This window comes from Natrix helvetica (genome assembly GCF_964273705.1).
Source record: "Natrix helvetica genome assembly, chromosome: 14".
NCBI classification, from domain to species: domain Eukaryota; kingdom Metazoa; phylum Chordata; class Lepidosauria; order Squamata; family Natricidae; genus Natrix; species Natrix helvetica.
Genome location: NC_138564.1, coordinates 294,276 through 314,962, shown reverse-complemented (window position 1 = coordinate 314,962; position 20,687 = coordinate 294,276). Strand labels below are relative to the sequence as shown.

General features: G+C 50.8%; 1 protein-coding gene across 1 annotated transcript in view; it reads right to left on the bottom strand.

Moving 5' to 3' along the window:
* LOC309399051 (solute carrier family 2, facilitated glucose transporter member 11-like) overlaps nt 1-20,687 on the bottom strand; it is a gene marked incomplete at its 3' end in the record, with an annotated part of 55,317 nt that overhangs the window by 660 nt on the left and 33,970 nt on the right. The window contains exons 10-11 of the mRNA XM_081966518.1: nt 20,210-20,285; nt 16,700-16,794 (exon numbers count right to left, since the gene is read on the bottom strand). Of these exons, the coding sequence (XP_081822644.1) occupies nt 16,700-16,794; nt 20,210-20,285 (171 nt within the window). The remainder of the gene's footprint in view (nt 1-16,699; nt 16,795-20,209; nt 20,286-20,687) is intronic.

The following is a 20,687-nucleotide window of genomic DNA, read 5'->3' as shown; positions in this document are numbered from 1 at the left end:
CTACTGGTTATGGGGGATTTCAACCTGCCGTCAATAGGGGAATCATCCGAGGCGGCTTGGGAGTTCATGGCTTCCATGACAGCCATGGACCTGACCCAAATAATTCAGGGCCCCACACACGAGGGAGGCCACACGCTGGACCTTATTTTTGTCTCTGGCCAGTGGAAGAGTGATCTGGGAATAGGGGAATTAGTTATTACACCCCTGTCATGGTCAGATCACTCACTTCTCCAGCTCGACTTCCCAGGCGCTACCCCCCATCGCGGGGAGGTGGAACCAGAATGTCCTAGATGGTTCCACCCCAGGCGCCTGATGGAACCAGATAGGTTCCAGACGGAGCTTGGGCCACTTCCTGTAGCCCTGACCCGCTCCCGGATGGAGGACCTGGTGGCCGCATGGAACAGCGCGGCTGCCGGGGCCTTGGACTGGGTTGCGCCTTTGCGGCCTCTCCTGCGGCAGCGAGCCACCCTGGCCCCTTGGTTTACCGAGGAGCTAAGGGTGATGAAGCGCCACAAGAGACGCCTAGAGAGCAGATGGAGATCTTCACGCTCCGAATCTGACCGAACACAGGTAAGTGCCTATTTACGGATCTACCTTGTGGCATTAAGAGTGGCCAAGTGTCAATACTGTGCTGCTCTTATTGCATCCGCAGATAACCGCCCTGCTGCCCTGTTTCGGGTGACCCGCTCCCTCCTTTCGCAGAGGCCACGGGAAGCCCCCCTGCAGGGTAGAGCAGAGGAATTTGGCGAATATCTGCAGGACAAAATCGCTCAAATCCGTAGCGAGTGGGTCCCCTTCAGTAGTCTAGAAGGGACGTCGGAAGCGAGTCTTGAGGGACCATTCTGGGAGGAGTTTGACTCTGTTACTGCCGATGATATGGACAGGTTGCGTGGGCGACTGCGAGCCACTACATGTTTACTGGACCCGTGCCCCTCCTGGCTTATACTGGCATCCTGGGAGGTCACACGAGGCTGGCTCCAGGAGTTAGTCAATGCTTCCTTGAGAGAGGGGTCCTTGCCGGCCGCCTTGAAAGAGGCGGTGGTGAGGCCCCTACTCAAGAAGCCTTCCCTGGATCCAGCTATGTTAACTAACTATCGTCCTGTCTCCAACCTTTGCTTTCTGGCGAAGGTTGTAGAGAGTGTGGTGGCTCTTGTGGCATTGAGAGCGGCCAAACGTAGACATTGTGCCGCTCTTATTGCGTCCATGGATAATAATAATAATAATAATAATAATAATAATAATAATAATAATAATAATAATAATAATAATAATAAATTTGGATTTATTAGCCGCTCCCTTTCCAGGCAGGACTCGGGGCGGCGTACACTAGGACATATATAAACATACATATATACAAAGACATACATGCACAGAGGAGGTAATAGATTACAACATTTAGACAATTAAAACCATTAACATACCCCAATAATAAAAACCCAATATACAATAAAAATTTAAAATTTAAAAAAGACAGTCAGGAGGAATATGAAAGATTACGGTTGAGCCAGGCCAGATAATTGAAAGAGGTGGGTCTTCAACTGTACACGGAAGGAGCGGAGATCGGAAATAATCCTGATGTCACGGGGGAGGTCATTCCACAGGGCTGGGCCCATCACAGAGAAGGCTCTGCTCCTGGGTGTTGCCCCCCGACACTGTTTGGCGGACGGCACCCGGAGAAGTCCCTCTCTGTGTGAGCGAATTGGTCGTAGGGATGTGTGGGGCAGGATGCGATCCTGCATGTAACTAGGTCCTGTGCCATGAAGCGCTTTAAAGATCATAATCAAAACCTTGAAACGCACTCGGTAGACCACAGGAAGCCAGTGCAGCTCGCGCAGGAGAGGTGTTACAGGGGAGTATCTAGTCCTCCCCATAATCACCCGCGCGGCCGCGTTCTGGACCAACTGTAGTCTCCGAGTGCATCTCAAGGGAAGCCCCATGTAGAGAGCATTGCAGTAGTCCAGGCGAGATGTCACTAGCGCATGGGTGACTGTGCGTAGGGCATCCCGGTCCAATAAGGGGCGCAATTGGCGCATCAGGCGGACCTGATGGAACGCCCCCCTCGCCACGGCTGTTACATGGTCATCCATGGACAGCCGGGCATCTAGGAGGACGCCCAAATTGCGCACCTGTTCCATGGGGGCTAGTTGCACGCCCCCAATGGCCAGAGATGGAAACACCTGGTTGAACCGGGGGGCCGGAAGCCACAGCCACTCCGTCTTGGAAGGGTTGAGTTTTAGTCGGTTGCCATCCATCCAGACCCGTACGGCCTCCAAACACCGGGACATCATTTCGACGGCCTCATTGGGGTGGTTCGGGGTGGAAATGTATAGCTGAGTATCATCAGCATACAGATGATATCCCACCCCAAAACCACGGATGATCTCGCCCAGCGGTTTCATGTATGTGTTGAACAGGAGAGGCGAGAGCACCGATCCCTGTGGCACTCCACATGTGAGTGACCTCCGGGTCGAACTCTGCTCCCCTGCCAACACACGTTGCGTCCGGTCAGAGAGGTAGGAGCCAAACCACCGTAAGATGGTGCCCCTGACTCCCAGCCCCTCTAGCCGGTGCAACAAGATACCATGGTCGATGGTATCGAACGCCGCCGAGAGATCTAATAGGACCAGGATAGAGGAACAACCCCTATCTCTGGCCCTCCAGAGATCATCAACCAATGCGACCAAGGCCATCTCCGTGCTGTGCCCGGGTCGGAAGCCGGACTGGCGTGGGTCTAGATAATCATTTTCCTCCAGGTGACGTGGGAACTGCTGTGCCACCACACTCTCTACAACCTTCGCTAAAAAAGGAAGGTTGGAGACAGGACGATAATTGACTAGGTCCGTTGGGTCCAGGGAAGGCTTCTTGAGCAGGGGCCTCACCACCGCCTCTTTCAAGGCGGCCGGTAGAGACCCCTCACCCAACGAGGCGTTCACTAGGCCCAGGAGCCAGTCGCGCGTAACCTCCCAGGATGCCAGTACAAGCCAGGAGGGACACGGGTCCAATAAACATGTGGTGGGTCGCAGACGTCCACGCAACCTGTCCAAATCCTCGATGGCAACCGAGTCAAACTCTTCCCAAAGCGGTCCCTCAAGACTCGCCACGGGCGTCTCTACTGGACCACTGAAAGGGGCCCATCCCATCCGGATTTGAGCGACTTTGTCCTGTAGATATTTCCCAAACTCCTCTGCTCTGCCCTGTAAAGGGGCTTCCCGCGGTCTCTCAAACAAGAGGGAGCGAGTCACCCGAAACAGGGCGGCAGGGCGGTTATCTGCGGACGCAATAAGAGCGGCACAATGTTGACGTTTGGCCGCTCTTAATGCCACAAGGTACGTCCTCAAATAGGCTCGTGCCTGTGCTCGGTCAAATTCGGAACGGGAGGATCTCCAACGACTCTCTAGGCGTCTCTTGTGGCGTTTCATCACCCTTAGCTCCTCAGTAAACCAAGGGGCCAGGGTGGTTCGTCGCCGCAGGAGAGGCCGCAAAGGCGCCACCCGGTCTAGGGCCCCGGTAGTCGCACTATTCCATGCGTCCACCAGGTCCTCAACTCGGGGGCGGGTCAGATCCACAGGAGGTGGCCCAAGCTCCGTCTGGAACCTATCTGGTTCCATCAGGCGCTTGGGGCGGAACCATCTAATGCCTTCCGGTTCCGCCTCCTCGCGGTGGGGGGTAGCTCCAGGGAAGTCAAGCCAGAGAAGTGAGTGATCCGACCATGACAGGGGAATAATGGCTAGATCCCCTATTCCCAGATCACTCGTCCACTGGCCAGAGACAAAGACAAGGTCCAGCGTGTGGCCTCCCTCATGAGTAGGGCCCTGAATTAACTGGGTCAGGTCCATGGCTGTCATGGAAGCCATGAACTCCCGAACCCCCTCAGACGCTTCTCCCATCGACGGCAGATTAAAATCCCCCATCACTAACAGTTTGGGGGTCTCAACCACCACCGATGAGATCAGCTCGAGGAGTTCAGGCAGGGCCGCTGACGTATAGCGAGGAGCCAGGTATACTATCAGCAGGCCCAACTGCCTCCCTGGGCCCCATCTCACGACAAGGGACTCACACCCGGATGTCTGTGGCACAGTGAACTCTCTCGGCTCTAAGTCTTCCCGGATAATCACTGCTACCCCACCGCCCCTTCCCTGGGCCCGAGGCTGGTGAAATGCTCGATAACCTGGCGGGCACATTTCCACGAGGGGTAAACCACCCTCGTGGCCCAACCAGGTCTCGGTTATTCCTGCGAGGTCCGGCTCCCCCTCCAAAATTAGATCGTGGATGAGGGGGGCCTTATTGACAACGGACCTCGCGTTGCATAATATCAGTCTCAGGCCTTGGGTCTGTAGATCCTGACCACCTAGTATGCAGGGGTTGGTACGAACGACCGGGAATGACCAAAAACCCCGGTCTCCCAACCGACTACGCGCTCTTGATCTGTCCTCGCACCTGCCCCTCCCCACGACCGTTGGTATCAAGGAGCCCTGCACAGGAATGCTATCTTCCCTCTCCTCCCCCACTCCGCTCCCTCCTCCTTCGACCACACCTAGGTGCCTGGCTCTCCCATCCCTCCTGACCTGTTCCCCCCTCCACCCCTGGAACCCCTTACAACTTTTAAAAAACAATTAATTAAAAAACCCCTCAGTGTGCGCTTCCTCCACCTCTCTGGGTTAATGAACCCGTCCTCGAGGTGGGCCCTTGAGAGGGCAGGAGGCCATAGCTGCGAGAGGGGGGACTCCCGCATTAAAATAAGGTCAGACCGCCCTGCCGCCCTGTTTAGGGTGACCCGCTCTCTCCTGTCACAGGGGACACGGGGGGCACCCTTGCAGGGTAGAGCAGAGGAGTTTGGGGAATATCTGCAGGACAAAGTCGCTCAGATCCGGAGCGGATGGGCCCCCTCCAGTGGGCCGGACGAGCCGTCAACAGTGAGTCTTGTGAGACCATTCTGGGAGGAGTTTGACTCTGTTGCCCCCGAGGATTTGGACAGGTTGCGTGGACGGCTGCGACCCACCACATGTTTAATGGACCCGTGTCCCTCCTGGCTGGTACTGGCATCCTGGGAGGTGACGCGAGGCTGGCTTCTGGGCCTGGTGAACACCTCATTGGGTGAGGGCTTCTTACCAACTGCCTTGAAAGAGGCGGTGGTGAGGCCCTTGCTCAAGAGGCCTTCACTGGACACAATGGAGCTGGCTAATTATCGTCCAGTCTCCAACCTTCCTTTTTTAGCGAAGGTTGTTGAGAATGTGGTGGCACAGCAATTTCCACGACACCTTGACGAATCCGAATATCTAGACCCACACCAGTCCGGCTTCCGACCCGGGCACAGCACAGAGACAGCCTTGGTCGCGCTGGTTGATGATCTCTGGAGGGCCAGAGATAGAGGTTGTTCCTCTATCCTGGTCCTATTAGACCTCTCAGCGGCTTTTGATACCATCGACCATGGTATCCTATTGCGCCGGCTGGAGGGGATGGGAGTCGGAGGCACCGTTTTACAGTGGTTCGGCTCCTACCTCTCCGACCGGTCGCAATGTGTGTTGACAGGGGGGCAGAGTTTGACCCTGAGGTCACTCACTTGTGGGGTGCCGCAGGGGTCGGTCCTCTCGCCCCTCCTGTTCAACACATATGTGAAGCCGCTGGGGGAGATCATCCGTGGTTTTGGGGTTGAATACCATCTGTACGCTGATGATACTCAGCTGTACGTTTCAACCCCAAATCACCCCAGCGAGGCTGTCGAAGTGATGTCCCGGTGTTTGGAAGCCGTCGGGGTCTGGATGGGGGACAACAGACTCAAACTCAACCCCTCCAAGACTGAGTGGCTGTGGCTACTGGCACCTCGGTTCAGTCAGCTGACTCCAACGCTGGCCATCGGGGGCGAACAACTGCCCCCTGTGGAACGGGCGCGCAATTTAGGCATCCTCCTAGATGCCCGGCTGTCAATGGACGACCATGTGGCAGCCGTGGCAAGGGGGGCATTCCACCAGGTTCGCCTGGTGCGCCAATTGCGCCCCCTTCTGGACCGGGATGCCCTACGCACGGTCACTCATGCACTGGTGACGTCTCGCCTGGACTACTGTAATGCTCTCTACATGGGGCTTCCCTTGGGACGCGCATGAAGACTGCAGCTAGTCCAGAACGCAGCCGCGCGGGCAGTCATGGGGAGTACTAGGTACTCCTACATAACACCGCTCCTGCGCGAGCTGCACTGGCTACCTGTGGTCTTTCGGGTGCGTTTCAAGGTTTTGACCACCATCTTTAAAGCGCTCCATGGCATAGGGCCTAGTTACCTGCGGGATCGCATCCTCCCACACACATCCCTGCGGCCAATTCGCTCTCACAGGGAGGGGCTTCTCATGGTGCCGTCCACTAGGCAATGCCAGCGGGCGACACCAAGGAGTAGGGCCTTCTCTGTGATGGGCCCAACCCTCTGGAACGACCTCCCCCCCGACATTTGAACCACCACTGACTTCCGCTCCTTCCGGCAGAAACTAAAGACACACCTGTTCCGACTGGCTGGCCTGGCATAATTTTTAACGTCTACCTCCTGGCATATATATTTCCTACTGTTTTTTTAGGGGACCTAATTTTATAGGACACGGGGGTTTTAAATTTTGTATATTTTAAATTATTCATTTAGCAATTACAGTTCTGTCTATTTTTATCCTCCTCTTATTTATGTATTTATCCATTTAATAATTTTAATTGTTTAAATTTTATTTATGATGTTTTTGATATGGACTGTACACCGCCCCGAGTCCCTTTTGGGAGAGGGGGCGGTCTAGAAGTGCTAATTAAATTAAATTAAAAAGTGTGGTGGCACAACAGTTCCCACGCCACTTGGAGGAAATTGATTATCTAGACCCGCGCCAGTCCGGTTTCCTGCCCGGTCACAGCACGGAGACGGCCTTGGTCGCGTTGATGGATGATCTCTGAAGGGCCAGAGATGGGGGTTGCTCCTCCATCCTGGTCCTATTAGACCTCTCAGCTGCTTTCGATACCATCGACCATGATATCCTATTGCGTCGTCTGGAGGGGTTGGGGGTGAGGGGCACCGTCTTGCGGTGGTTCTCCTCCTACCTCTCCGGCCGGTCGCAATGTGTGTTGACAGGGGGGCAGAGTTTGACCCTGAGGTCACTCACTTGTGGGGTGCCGCAGGGGTCGGTCCTCTCGCCCCTCCTGTTCAACACATATGTGAAGCCGCTGGGGGAGATCATCCGTGGTTTTGGGGTTGAATACCATCTGTACGCTGATGATACTCAGCTGTACGTTTCAACCCCAAATCACCCCAGCGAGGCTGTCGAAGTGATGTCCCGGTGTTTGGAAGCCGTCGGGGTCTGGATGGGGGACAACAGACTCAAACTCAACCCCTCCAAGACTGAGTGGCTGTGGCTACTGGCACCTCGGTTCAGTCAGCTGACTCCAACGCTGGCCATCGGGGGCGAACAACTGCCCCCTGTGGAACGGGCGCGCAATTTAGGCATCCTCCTAGATGCCCGGCTGTCAATGGACGACCATGTGGCAGCCGTGGCAAGGGGGGCATTCCACCAGGTTCGCCTGGTGCGCCAATTGCGCCCCCTTCTGGACCGGGATGCCCTACGCACGGTCACTCATGCACTGGTGACGTCTCGCCTGGACTACTGTAATGCTCTCTACATGGGGCTTCCCTTGGGACGCGCATGAAGACTGCAGCTAGTCCAGAACGCAGCCGCGCGGGCAGTCATGGGGAGTACTAGGTACTCCTACATAACACCGCTCCTGCGCGAGCTGCACTGGCTACCTGTGGTCTTTCGGGTGCGTTTCAAGGTTTTGACCACCATCTTTAAAGCGCTCCATGGCATAGGGCCTAGTTACCTGCGGGATCGCATCCTCCCACACACATCCCTGCGGCCAATTCGCTCTCACAGGGAGGGGCTTCTCATGGTGCCGTCCACTAGGCAATGCCAGCGGGCGACACCAAGGAGTAGGGCCTTCTCTGTGATGGGCCCAACCCTCTGGAACGACCTCCCCCCCGACATTTGAACCACCACTGACTTCCGCTCCTTCCGGCAGAAACTAAAGACACACCTGTTCCGACTGGCTGGCCTGGCATAATTTTTAACGTCTACCTCCTGGCATATATATTTCCTACTGTTTTTTTAGGGGACCTAATTTTATAGGACACGGGGGTTTTAAATTTTGTATATTTTAAATTATTCATTTAGCAATTACAGTTCTGTCTATTTTTATCCTCCTCTTATTTATGTATTTATCCATTTAATAATTTTAATTGTTTAAATTTTATTTATGATGTTTTTGATATGGACTGTACACCGCCCCGAGTCCCTTTTGGGAGAGGGGGCGGTCTAGAAGTGCTAATTAAATTAAATTAAAAAGTGTGGTGGCACAACAGTTCCCACGCCACTTGGAGGAAATTGATTATCTAGACCCGCGCCAGTCCGGTTTCCTGCCCGGTCACAGCACGGAGACGGCCTTGGTCGCGTTGATGGATGATCTCTGAAGGGCCAGAGATGGGGGTTGCTCCTCCATCCTGGTCCTATTAGACCTCTCAGCTGCTTTCGATACCATCGACCATGATATCCTATTGCGTCGTCTGGAGGGGTTGGGGGTGAGGGGCACCGTCTTGCGGTGGTTCTCCTCCTACCTCTCCGGCCGGACGCAATGTGTGCTGGCAGGGGAGCAGAGGTCGACCCTGAGGCCACTCACTTGTGGGGTGCCGCAGGGGTCGGTCCTCTCGCCTCTCCTGTTCAACACGTATATGAAGCCGCTGGGTGAGATCATTCGTGGTTTTGGGGTTGAGTACCATCTGTACGCTGATGATACTCAGCTGTACATCTCCACCCCGAACCACCCCAACGATGCCGTCGAAGTGATGTCCCGGTGTCTGGAGGCTGTACGGGTCTGGATGGGAAGTAACAGACTCAAGCACAACCCCTCCAAGACGGAGTGGCTGTGGTTACCGGTGCCACGGTTCAACCAGTGGGTTCCATCACTGGCCATCGGGGGTGAACAACTGGCCCCCGTGGAGCGGGCACGCAATTTGGGCGTCCTCCTGGATGCCCGGCTGTCGATGGATGACCATGTGGCAGCCGTGGCAAGGGGGGCATTCCACCAGGTTCGCCTGGTGCGCCAATTGCGCCCCCTTCTGGACCGGGATGCCCTACGCACGGTCACTCATGCACTGGTGACGTCTCGCCTGGACTACTGTAATGCTCTCTACATGGGGCTTCCCTTGGGACGCGCACGAAGACTGCAGCTAGTCCAGAACGCAGCCGCGCGGGCAGTCATGGGGAGTACTAGGTACTCCTACATAACACCGCTCCTGCGCGAGCTGCACTGGCTACCTGTGGTCTTTCGGGTGCGTTTCAAGGTTTTGACCACCATCTTTAAAGCGCTCCATGGCATAGGGCCTAGTTACCTGCGGGATCGCATCCTCCCACACACATCCCTGCGGCCAATTCGCTCTCACAGGGAGGGGCTTCTCATGGTGCCGTCCACTAGGCAATGCCAGCGGGCGACACCAAGGAGTAGGGCCTTCTCTGTGATGGGCCCAACCCTCTGGAACGACCTCCCCCCCGACATTTGAACCACCACTGACTTCCGCTCCTTCCGGCAGAAACTAAAGACACACCTGTTCCGACTGGCTGGCCTGGCATAATTTTTAACGTCTACCTCCTGGCATATATATTTCCTACTGTTTTTTTAGGGGACCTAATTTTATAGGACACGGGGGTTTTAAATTTTGTATATTTTAAATTATTCATTTAGCAATTACAGTTCTGTCTATTTTTATCCTCCTCTTATTTATGTATTTATCCATTTAATAATTTTAATTGTTTAAATTTTATTTATGATGTTTTTGATATGGACTGTACACCGCCCCGAGTCCCTTTTGGGAGAGGGGGCGGTCTAGAAGTGCTAATTAAATTAAATTAAAAAGTGTGGTGGCACAACAGTTCCCACGCCACTTGGAGGAAATTGATTATCTAGACCCGCGCCAGTCCGGTTTCCTGCCCGGTCACAGCACGGAGACGGCCTTGGTCGCGTTGATGGATGATCTCTGAAGGGCCAGAGATGGGGGTTGCTCCTCCATCCTGGTCCTATTAGACCTCTCAGCTGCTTTCGATACCATCGACCATGATATCCTATTGCGTCGTCTGGAGGGGTTGGGGGTGAGGGGCACCGTCTTGCGGTGGTTCTCCTCCTACCTCTCCGGCCAGACGCAATGTGTGCTGGCAGGGGAGCAGAGGTCGACCCTGAGGCCACTCACTTGTGGGGTGCCGCAGGGGTCGGTCCTCTCGCCTCTCCTGTTCAACACGTATATGAAGCCGCTGGGTGAGATCATTCGTGGTTTTGGGGTTGAGTACCATCTGTACGCTGATGATACTCAGCTGTACATCTCCACCCCGAACCACCCCAACGATGCCGTCGAAGTGATGTCCCGGTGTCTGGAGGCTGTACGGGTCTGGATGGGAAGTAACAGACTCAAGCACAACCCCTCCAAGACGGAGTGGCTGTGGTTACCGGTGCCACGGTTCAACCAGTGGGTTCCATCACTGGCCATCGGGGGTGAACAACTGGCCCCCGTGGAGCGGGCACGCAATTTGGGCGTCCTCCTGGATGCCCGGCTGTCGATGGATGACCATGTGGCAGCCGTGGCAAGGGGGGCGTTCCACCAGGTTTGCCTGGTGCACCAATTGCGTCCCCTATTGGACCGGGACGCCCTTCACACAGTCACTCATGCGCTAGTGACGTCCTGACTGGACTATTGCAATGCTCTCTACATGGGGCTTCCCTTGAGATGCACCCGAAGGCTGCAGCTGGTCCAGAATGCAGCCGCACGGGCAATCATGGGAAGTACCAGGTACTCCCATATAACACCTCTCCTGCGTGGGCTGCACTGGCTACCTGTGGCTTTTCGGGTGCGTTTCAAGGTGTTGATGATCATCTTTAAAGCGCTCCATGGCACAGGAACTAGCTATCTGCGGGATCGCATCCTACCCCACACATCCCTGCGACCAATTCGCTCTCACAGGGAGGGACTCCTCCGGGTGCCATCCACTAGGCAATGCCAGTGGGTGGCGCCCAGGAGTAGGGCCTTCTCTGTGATGGGCCCGACCCTCTGGAATGATCTCCCCCCCCCCGACATCAGAACAACCACCGATCTCCGCTCCTTCCGCAAGAAACTTAAGACCCACCTGTTCCACTTAGCTGGTCTGGCCTAACCGTAGCTTTAATCTTTAATCCTTCTGGCCAGTATTTTAAATTTTCGGGGGTAGACTTTTTCGGCTGCTTTTTAATTTTTATTATTGTACGGCTTTATATTTAATCTGTTTTTAAGGGGTATTTAATATTTTCTATTGTGTATATGATTTTTTAGCTGCTGTCTGTACACCGCCCCGAGTCCCTTCGGGGAGAGGGGGTGGTCTATAAATTCAATAAAATTCAAAAATTCAAAATTAACTGAAAACCTAATGAAATCCAAGCCACTGAGTGAATCTGATGGACAACTGGTGAGTTGGACAACAAGAAAGTCCTTTTTACCCAAGAAGGAGTGGACAAAGTGCTCAGTGGGTCAAACTAAAAAGAGGTTGGACTTAAAACTTAAAAGAGCTCAGAAAGCCTGGACATGGGTGGATGTGTAGCTGAAAGTCAGGGGCAGCACAGGCCCTTTCTGGAGGCAGGAACCTAAAGGACTGGTAGAAAACTCTGGTGGCTGAAGGAAGCATTGAAGACATTTTCAACCTTCCTCCAAGCAACAAAGCAGAACAGGGAAGTAGGCAGAGGAGAGAGGCAGAGTCAGAAAGTTAAGTTCTTCTGGTGGTTTTTGGCTGTCAATTCTTTAATCCAGGGGAGTGGATGACTCATGTGCTGGTCAGTTAGGTCCCTTCTGAATGATACTCCCTATAGTGCCTTGGAGCTCAAAAGTCAAAATGGGAAAGAAGGAAAGGAAGTCTTCATTGGGGCAAAGAAGAGGTGTGGGAAGGGAACCCGCTTTGGAAATAATTGAAAGAAACAGTAAAAATGCGATATTGAGCTATTTTAAGACTCTTGAAGGACAGCAGAAGTAAATCCAAATAATATTCTTTAAAGTGAACACATTTCTCTGAAATTAAGAATAATAAGAATGTTTTGAAATGGTGCATTGGAAATCAGCTTTAAAAATCAATCACCAAAATTGTAATTACATACATGATTCATGTTATTATTTTAATTAATTTCTCCTTCCCTTTGGGATCATGGCCTTCATTCCTACTTACCACCACAAAGGGAAAGGCTAAGCCGGTGATAAAGAGACCCAACCAGCTGAATGAGCTGGCCACGGCAAGGGCGGATGGTCGTGCATCAGGACGGAAAATCTCCACCATGACAGAGAAGATGGCACCAGCTGAAAGAAGAGACAGCTGTAGAATGTCAAGAGTCTCTCTCCTTGCAGGATTCATGTTCCATGCTCCTGAGCAGCCCTGGATGTGCTCACCATGGCCATGCCTATAGTGCATGAAACAGCTTGCTAAGACTGCTCCCGGCACCCTCTAATCTCTATATGTTGTTCACTTAATTTAAATTTATAGTTCATAGTCCGGATTCTGGTCCCCACACTCCTGTATGAACATGTTCAAACACATAGTATTTCACTTCTGCCCCCAAGGTGAGCCGGGAGGGAGAAAGACATATCACCCCCATGCCACAATATGAGATAATAATAATCTGCTGCACAAAATGCACTTTCTGGGAGCAAAGCTGCTTTTTCAAGATTGGTGAGGGGGCATAAATAGCTGCAGAAGCCAAGACAAAGCTTGTGTGGCAGAAGGCATGGATTCCAGGGAGAAATTGCAGCTGGACCCCCTTTAAGTGCAGCTGTCATCTACATCAGTATCTAACATCAAGTAGAATCACCTGTTACAGAAAAGGACTGGAAAAAACTCCAATCATATTTATCAGAATAAGGAGCAAAGTTGTTGTTGCTGTTTTGGTAACAGAAATGCACAGACATTGAATGAAAAATATGTCACTTGGCAATTGTTCAATGAAAAAGAATCTTGGATATTGAAGAAGAGGCAAATTCAGGACATGAAATCATGGGCATGAATAGTTCCATTTTGTTTAACTCTGGAAGAGACCTGTTCTCTTCTTGCTTCCAAATTTTCAAATTCCAGACAAACTGGATAAAGGTTCAGATAAAGACATCAAATATGATTGGAGAACTAGAAATTCAGTCCTGTAAAGTGAGATGGGAGGAAACAGCTGTATTTATCTTGAGAAGGCAAGATTGAAGTGGGGTATGACCAGGCCCTTCAAATATTGAAAGGATCTCAGAACAAAAGTATAATTTACAGAAAAGTAGGTTCTGATTGAATGTCAGGAAAAAAGTCTTTGAGATGAGATAATTGAGAACCCTTGCTAAAGAAGATGGAGGCCTTCCCTTTATTCAGGTACTGAGTAGTGCCCATTTGTCATTTGCAAAATAAAGTTTCTTTCAACATGTAAGAAACAAAAAAGTCAAGGAAATGATTGGTCACCTAGCAGAAGAAGATAGTAAGGAGGTGATGAGCAGAAGAGAGAAAGCATAACGGCTTACTTCATTCTTTGCATTTCTCTTTGCACAAAAGGGAAAAAAACAGCCCAACCTATCAAAAACAGTGCTGCAAAAGACAGAAAAGGAAAGCAAGTCAAAACAGGCAAGAGAAAGATACGCTGACACCTTTCCACCCTAGGTGAGTTCATATCACCAGGACTAGATGGATGACACCCCAGATATCTGAAGTAGCTGGCAGATGTGATCTTGAAACCACTGACTGAAATCTTTCAAAGATCCCAGAGTGTAAATGGACTGCCAGAGGACTGGAAACAGCAGATGTGGTTCAAATGTTCCTTGAAAATACAGACCAGTCAGTCTGACATCAATACCTAGGAAGATCCTGGAAAAGATAATCAAGCAACAGATCTGCAACCACCTAGAAACAAGCAAATTATTAATAGAACAAGTTATTGCTAGAAGCCAACATGGTTGTTAAAAACAGATCATGCCAAATGAATCTTATTGCATTCTTTAACAAAATGTTGTAGACTTAGTATATTTGGACTTCAGTAAGCATTTGACAAAGTAGACCACAATGTGAAATTCCCAAGAGATGACTTAATTAATTTACGAGCCTTGAGACAAAGTTCAAACAAAAACATTCATTTATTAGGATCAACATCTTGGCTTGATCTTCTGTGGAGCCTAAACTGGCTTCCGCTTAATTGCGTTTGAACTTTACTCCTCTATCTCCTCTCTTCTGTCATGCGTCATGCATCATATTCACAAACTAGGTTGTAGAAATATGAGATCCAACTCTGGCCAAAGGTATGCATGGAATTCTCCCTTGAATGCCAACCTGATAATAGTCATGGCAACGCTTTAGAAGTTGACATCCGGCTCCCCTAACTTCCCGAAAGCAACCTGTGTGACACAAAGACAATTTGAGTACAGGTGTATAACTTAGGGATGCGTCCCTCCCCCAGGCTTGCCTGGATTTTCTGCATGGAATTTTGCTATAAGGCGATCAGCCTGGATATTCCTACTTTTTACCCAAGATGCCTCTGATAAGGGGTAGCCCTTCCACTTGATTAAGTATTGAAGTTATCTCCTGTGCCACCTCAAATCAAGGACTCATTGAACTTCATAATGGGTTTGGCCCCCTATGACCATAGGCCCTGGGGGCTCCCGTGGTAGTGATCGCAGAGTGGATCCGATCACAGGTTTTAAGAGACTACTATGAAACGCCGGATGTATCTTCCCCAGCAATCGAGGCAGTTTCAATTACACTGTGACTGGGTTGATGATCTTTACTATGGGGAATGGTCCCATAAACCCAGTTTCTTGCTAGGCAGTTTTAATCTCAAATATTTTGTGGAGAGGTAAACCTTCTCTCCCAACCGGAATAGCCATTGCAGAGCCTGGTGTTTATCTGCCTGTTTCTTACAGGTTTGTGCCGCTTTAGCAAATGCTTTTTTGACATTTTCTCAAGTTGCTTTCAGCATCAACATCCAATCAGTCAAGCTGACAGAGGAGGTGGGGGTCCCTTGGATACTGAGGCATTGGGACAAAGTCCATGCCACTCACTACTTTGAACGGCTTGAGTCCTGCGCTATTGTGAACAGCATTATTGTACGCGACCTCAGCAAAAAATAAAAGGTCTGCCCAATTTGACTGCTGATAGTTCACATAACACCTCAGGTACTGCTCTATCATGGCATTCATCTCTCTGCCGCCCCATTGGTGCTCGGGTGAAAAGCTGAACTAAGACCCTGAGATGACCCAATGGACTGCAGGAATTCCCTCCAGAACTTAGCCATGAACTGGACCCCTCTGTCTGAGATAATTCTTCAAGGTACTCCATGCAGTCGGTAGATATGCTTCATGAACAGTTTAGCAAGCTTGTGAGCCGAGGGTAGTCTGCTACAGGGAATGAAGTGTGGCTGTTTGGAGAACAGATCTATTACAGTCCAAATCACCGTGTTTCTCCCACTTTTTGGCAACTCTACTATAAAGTCCATTGCGATCTCCTCCCACGGCTTTGTTGGCTCTGCTACTGTTTGCAGCAGTCCAGGGGTTTTTCCCAGTCATCTCTTCATTGTGGCGCAGATGGTGCAACTTTTCACGGAACTATCCACATCTTTCTTTATGCCAGGCCACCAGAATTACCTCCAGGCTAAGTGTAAAGTCTTTAGGAACCCAAAGTGGCCTGCCGGTTTGGCGTCGTGACTCTTCTGGAGAACTAGGGTACGTAGGGATTCTGGAACGTAGAGTTTTGTCCCTTCCATGCAAGGTCATCTCTTTTTGTCAAGATGTGTTGGTTGTTTTGGAACCAGGGGTCTGCTAGCAGGAGTCTTGTGGTTAGGTCGCTTGTGGGTTGGTTTTGCTGGTCACGGCGTTGCCGCCTGGTGATTACTTAGGCAGCTGTTTGAGTAGAGGGAATAATGGCGTCCACTACATGCTCCCATTCACATTTGTACTGAGGCATGTGGGAGAGAAGTCAGCTAGAAAGTTCCTCCCACCTGGAATGTGCTTTAAGACAAAATCAAAACGGTTGAAGTATTGAGCCCATCAGACTTGTTTGGGTGATAGCTTCTGTGGGGTCGTAAGCACCTCCAGATTTTTGTGGTCAGTCCAGACTTCGAACGGTTTCTGGCTCCCAACAGGTGTCTCCAGGTTAGCAGTGCCCATCTCACCCGCCTCCTTTTCTCATGCGGCCCATTGCCTCTCTGTGTCTGTGAGCTTGCAGGAGGTGTAGGCACAGGGCTGTAAGTTTCCTTGGTTGTTTCTTTGGAGTAGCACTGCTCCCACTGCCATGTCACTGGCATCTGCCTGGATCACGAAGGGTTGTTCGGGGTCAGGATGGTTCAGCACTGGCTCCTTTGCAAACATTTCTTTTAGTGTTTTGAACGCCTCTTGGCAGGTGAGGTCCCACTGTAGGGGCTGTCCCGGATGAGGTTTTGTTCCTGGGCTCCCTGTCTTGAGGTCTGTCAGGGGTTTGGCAATCTTCACAAAGAAGGGGATGAATTGCCTGTAGAAGTTTGTGAACCCTAGGAAGCTTTGTAGCTGTCTGCCTGTGCGAGGGGGTTGCCAGATTAGGAAGGCTTGCACTTTGACTGGGTCCATCTCTATTCCATCATTTGACACTCAGTAACAAAGGTAGTCTAACCATGCATGGTGGAATTCACATTCTGATACCTTGACGTACAAGTTGGCTGCCAGAATTTTTTCCAGTACTTGGTGGACCAGGGGTATGTGGTTCTCCATGGTCTCGGTGTAGATAAGGATGTCATCTAGGTAGACGAGGACCCCCTTGTAGAGGTGCTCGCGCAGCACCTTGTTTATTAACTTCATGAATACTGCTGGGGGGCCCTGCAGTCCGAAAGGCTTCACTTTGAATTGAAAGCTCCCTAGGGGGCAGCTGAACACTGTTTTCCACTCATCTGCCTGTCTGATATGTACTTGGCAGTATGCTTCTCTGAGGTCTAGTTTGGTGAAGACTTTTCCCTTGGCCAGATGAGATAGCATGTCCTTCAGGAGGGGGAGGGGGGTATAGGTTGTGTACACATACCCCATTTATTCCTCAAAAGTCCACACACAATGTCATAGTTCCGTTTTTTTCTTTGAAGAGGACTGGTGCCACGACCCGTGGCTTGGCTGGCTCAATGAACCCCCTTGCTAGGTTTTGTCTATGTATTGGCACATCTCTTGCATTTCCCGGGGTGTCATGGTGTACAGTTTGGGCTTGGGTAGTTTTGCCCCAGGGATGATTTCATTGGCACAGTCTGTCTCCCGGTGGGGAGGCAGAACACTGCACTTGGCCTTGCTGAATACTTCTATGAGGCCCTGATATTCCATCGGAATCAGTTCGGCATCTGGGATTTTGTTGGATGTGGTTGCCAGTTGTTCTTGTGGGCCCTTTTGGGGGGTTTCCAGCATGGGTGATGTTTCTGCTTGCTGGTGTGGGAGGGGTTGGGGGCCCCTTGATATCCTAAGTCTGCACATACCCCCTTGCCACCAGATGGTCGGTCCCCACTTCTCTAGCCAGGAAAGTCCCAGTATGACTGCGTCTGTCATTTTGGGGGCTATTATGAATCGAATTACTTCCCAGTAATTCTAGTCTCACTGGTTCAGTTAGGTGGGTTGCATAGGCTCCTCCCATTAAGGACCCATCGACTTGCTCGAACCGGATTGGGTGGGCCAGTCTTTTTTCTCTGATCCCCAGTTTCAGGACTGTGGTTAGGTTGATCAATCACCTTGTGCTGCCTGAGTCTATTAGGGCTTGAAAATCCCCCTGGTTTCCTGATTTTGGGGCTGTGAGGTGTATTGGAAAAAGGAAACGTTGAATTGATTCACTCACCATTGGGTCATTTTCTCCCTCGTCCTCGCTGTCATATGATTCTGGCGACTGGTTGTTGTTGCCTGGGGTTCCATTACTTTCGCCTGAGGGGAAATGGGCCTTTGCAGCCTGGAGGGCTTTCCCAGACATGCTGGTGGTCCGTTTGGGCCCTCGTTATGGTCGTGCCCTGGGCGGTGGGTCTGGCCTTGGTTTTGGGGCTGGGGTTGGTCATGCAGCTGCCATGTGGCCCATCCCCCCACATCTGTAGCATTTCAGTGGACTTCGAGGGAGGGCTGGTCTCAGGACCTGCTTTGGTGCTGTGGTTCCCCGCCAGCTGGATCAGGTCAAGTCGACCTCTCTCTCTTGTGTCTGGTTGCTTTCCCATGTCATTGGCACGTAGCGCACTGTCGACTTTTGTTGCTACTCGGAACCACTCAGAGAGTCGATTTGGGATGTTGCGGTATGTGGTTACCTGGGCAATTTGCTTGTCCAGTCTTGTTCTGAAAAAAATGCAGCCGCTCTGGTAAAGGGTGTAGCCTTCCTATGACCCTCCTAAATTCACGGATGTGCTCTTTGATGAGGCGGCCCCTCTTCTTTAGGTTGCTGAGTTCCTCTTCCGCATATGGGTCCTCCTCCACCTCCTCAAATCTGGCCTCTAGCAGTCACAGGAAGTCATCTATGTCTTGCAGTTGGAAGGGCTCTCCTCTTATGGAGGGCTGCTAGCCATTTCCTTGCTTCTCCCTCTAGACCCTGTGTGATGGTATTCACCATGGCTTTGGGGGATGGGTAGAGGTGCCCATAGTGTTCTAGGTGTTTATCAGCTGAATCAAGGAATAGGGCTAGTCTGAGTCTCCGTCAAACTTTCCCCTGAATTGGGGTGGGTCGTTCAGCCCTACTTCTCCAACCTCCTGTCGGCCTCTGTATACTTGCGCCTGATATGGCTGGTCATCTTCTTCACCCCTAGTTCAGAAAGAGGGTGGGGGTTGCCTGCTCTTGGCAGCCTCCCTGGTGCGTGGGAGAGGCACTGGTTGCTGTTTTGGGCTCCTTCTCCTTCTATCGGGAGGGGGAGGGGGCTGCATTCCAATCTGCATCTCCTCCCTTCAACAGGATTAGATGTCCCTCCCCTCTCTTTTTGATGGCATGATGGCCCCTCATCATGAAGGGTAGCTCGGTCAAAATCCCCCCTCAATTGCTCTTTTGCACTCCCTAGGGATTCCATCTGGGGCTTTGGGAGCCTGGCTTGTTTCCAGTCCACCCTTGCCAGATTGCTTGAGACCATTCCCTGTATCTGGGAATTGGGATAAGGGAACTCTACTTCAGCTGCTTAGGGGTTAATTTCCAAAAGTACTCATCCTTTCTTGCTTCGGCTGCTGGGGAAGACATCGCAGTGTGGAAGCATGGAGCTCTGATCGGGGGGGGGGGGACAGTTTGGAAGGCTAAAGATCCAGGATCTTAAGAGATTTGAACACTGAGCCGTATCTAACAAGGTACATTTCAATGCTGTGAAAAGTAAAGTCCTACACATAGGCAAGAAAACCAACTGCACAGATGTAGAATAGATGGTACCCAGCTCAACAGATTCAAGTGTGAGATGGATCTAGGTCTCCTAGTAGAATACCACTGAAATATGATCCAGTAGTATACTACAGCTCTCCCCAAAAGCTAATGCAGTCCTCCGAATCAACAGAGAGATTGTTTCAAGATGACGTGAAATGATAGTACAGTTTTGTGAGATCACATTTTGAATACTACATCGAATTCTGGTCACCACAATACAAACAAAATATTGAAACCCTAGAAAGGGTGTAGAGAAGAGCAACAAAGATGATAAAGGGTCTGGAGGCTAAATCAACAGAGAAGACATAGGGCTAATAATGAGAGCAGTATTTCAGTACTTGAGGGGCTGTTACAGAGAAGACAGAGTCAACCTATTCTCCAAAGTGCCAGGGCAGGACAAAATGTAATGGGTGGAAGAAATTGTGGGTGCTCCATCACTGGAGGTTTTCAAGAAGTGAATGAAGAGCCATTTGCCCCCCAGATGAGATGTTTTTCCCAAAAAAATTGTTGGAGAAACATTTTTATTTGATTGAAGAAGTAAAAGGTTCTGGTGAGTAAGACATCAGACTAGAACGGGTGGGAAACCATGAGTTCTACTTCTGATTTAGATGTGAAACCAGTTGTGTGACTTAAACAATTTATTTGTTAAATTTATATGACTACCCATTTCAAAAAGCAACTCTGGGCAGCATGTGATAAAAGTTAGAATACAATTAATATATAAAGCTAATATTTTTAAATAAATAAACAAACAAATAAATAAAGTGTGTAGACAATGAGGGAAGGTCCATATCTGATTTCACTGTACTCACATGGACCACTTCCATAGAAAATTACGAAGAAGAAGATGAGGGCGATGCTGCTGTAGGAAATCCAGGGAGACTGATCCTAAAAGGGAGGAATAAGAGCAGGTGGGATTAAAATGAGGGTCCACTGCCAGCAAACCAAAGTTTAGACCAGACATTGTCCCCTCCAACATGATATCTTTTGCATCCTGTGTGTGGAGGATACTGTGGAAATCAGTGACGTGCGGTGAGGTTTATGGCTGGTGAGGCTGGTGACGTCATCAAACTGCGTGGTTGCTCCGATCGCATGGGCACAGCCCAACCAGAGAAGTTTCTCTTCTCAGAAATGTCTGAAAGGCTGCCACAGCTCCACTGAGAAGACATTTCTGAGAAGAGAAACTTCTCCTTTCTCCTCCTTCCCCCCCCCCACTCCCTTCTAGCACTGATGATGTTACCTAGGCATTTTTTGCATCGGGTGAGCCTGGATCCTTGCAAGGGGAATGGG